We start from the raw sequence: 518 nt of genomic DNA, 5'->3' as shown, positions 1-518 counted from the left end.
GGTGCTCGCTTGGGAGGCGACACGACGGCAGCCGACGGCATCGCAGCGCCAGGAAGGGGCCGGGCCCCGCTGCTGCGAGCACGGCGGCGGAGCAGCCGGGGCAGAGGAGCCCCGGCGGGGGCTGCGAACCAGCGGAGCACGAGCAGCGGAGCACGAGCAGCGGGTCACCGGCGCGCCCCGCGCACCCCACGCACCCGGGCTGTGCTCTGTCTGCGCTCCAGGCGCACCACGCTTCCAGGCGCCACAGTCATTCGGGGTCCTCCTGCACACACAGGCCTCGCAGTGGCTTTGGCCATAACTGATTTTAAGGAACTAAGAGCCGAGGAAGGACTGGGGGTGCCAGGCTGAGGACGAGCCACGGAGGGCAAGCAGGGAAGCTAGCCCCAGCCTGCAGCTACCTGGGGGCAGCTGCACACYGCGGAGCCAAACCCTGCTCCGCAGGGGCTCCTTTGAACTGGAGGGGCTTTAGCAACCCATATCTCACAGCCAGCTGCCAACACACTCGCAAAGTAACATGC

At 68.1% G+C, this 518-nt stretch overlaps 1 protein-coding gene across 1 annotated transcript in view; it reads right to left on the bottom strand.

Moving 5' to 3' along the window:
• Positions 1 to 251, bottom strand: part of OLFML2B (olfactomedin like 2B) — a 23,164-nt gene extending 22,913 nt beyond the window's left edge. Inside the window, exon 1 of the mRNA XM_085303200.1 lies at positions 195 to 251. Within this exon, the coding sequence (XP_085159326.1) occupies positions 195 to 251 (57 nt within the window). The remainder of the gene's footprint in view (positions 1 to 194) is intronic.
• Between the last annotated feature and the right edge of the window lie 267 nt (positions 252 to 518).

Source organism: Rhea americana, unplaced genomic scaffold (genome assembly GCF_003343005.1).
Source record: "Rhea americana isolate MKP2758 unplaced genomic scaffold, rheAme1 scaffold_198, whole genome shotgun sequence".
NCBI classification, from domain to species: Eukaryota; Metazoa; Chordata; class Aves; order Rheiformes; family Rheidae; genus Rhea; species Rhea americana.
Note: the sequence above shows the minus strand (reverse complement) of the source record. Positions and strands in the feature narration are given on the sequence as shown.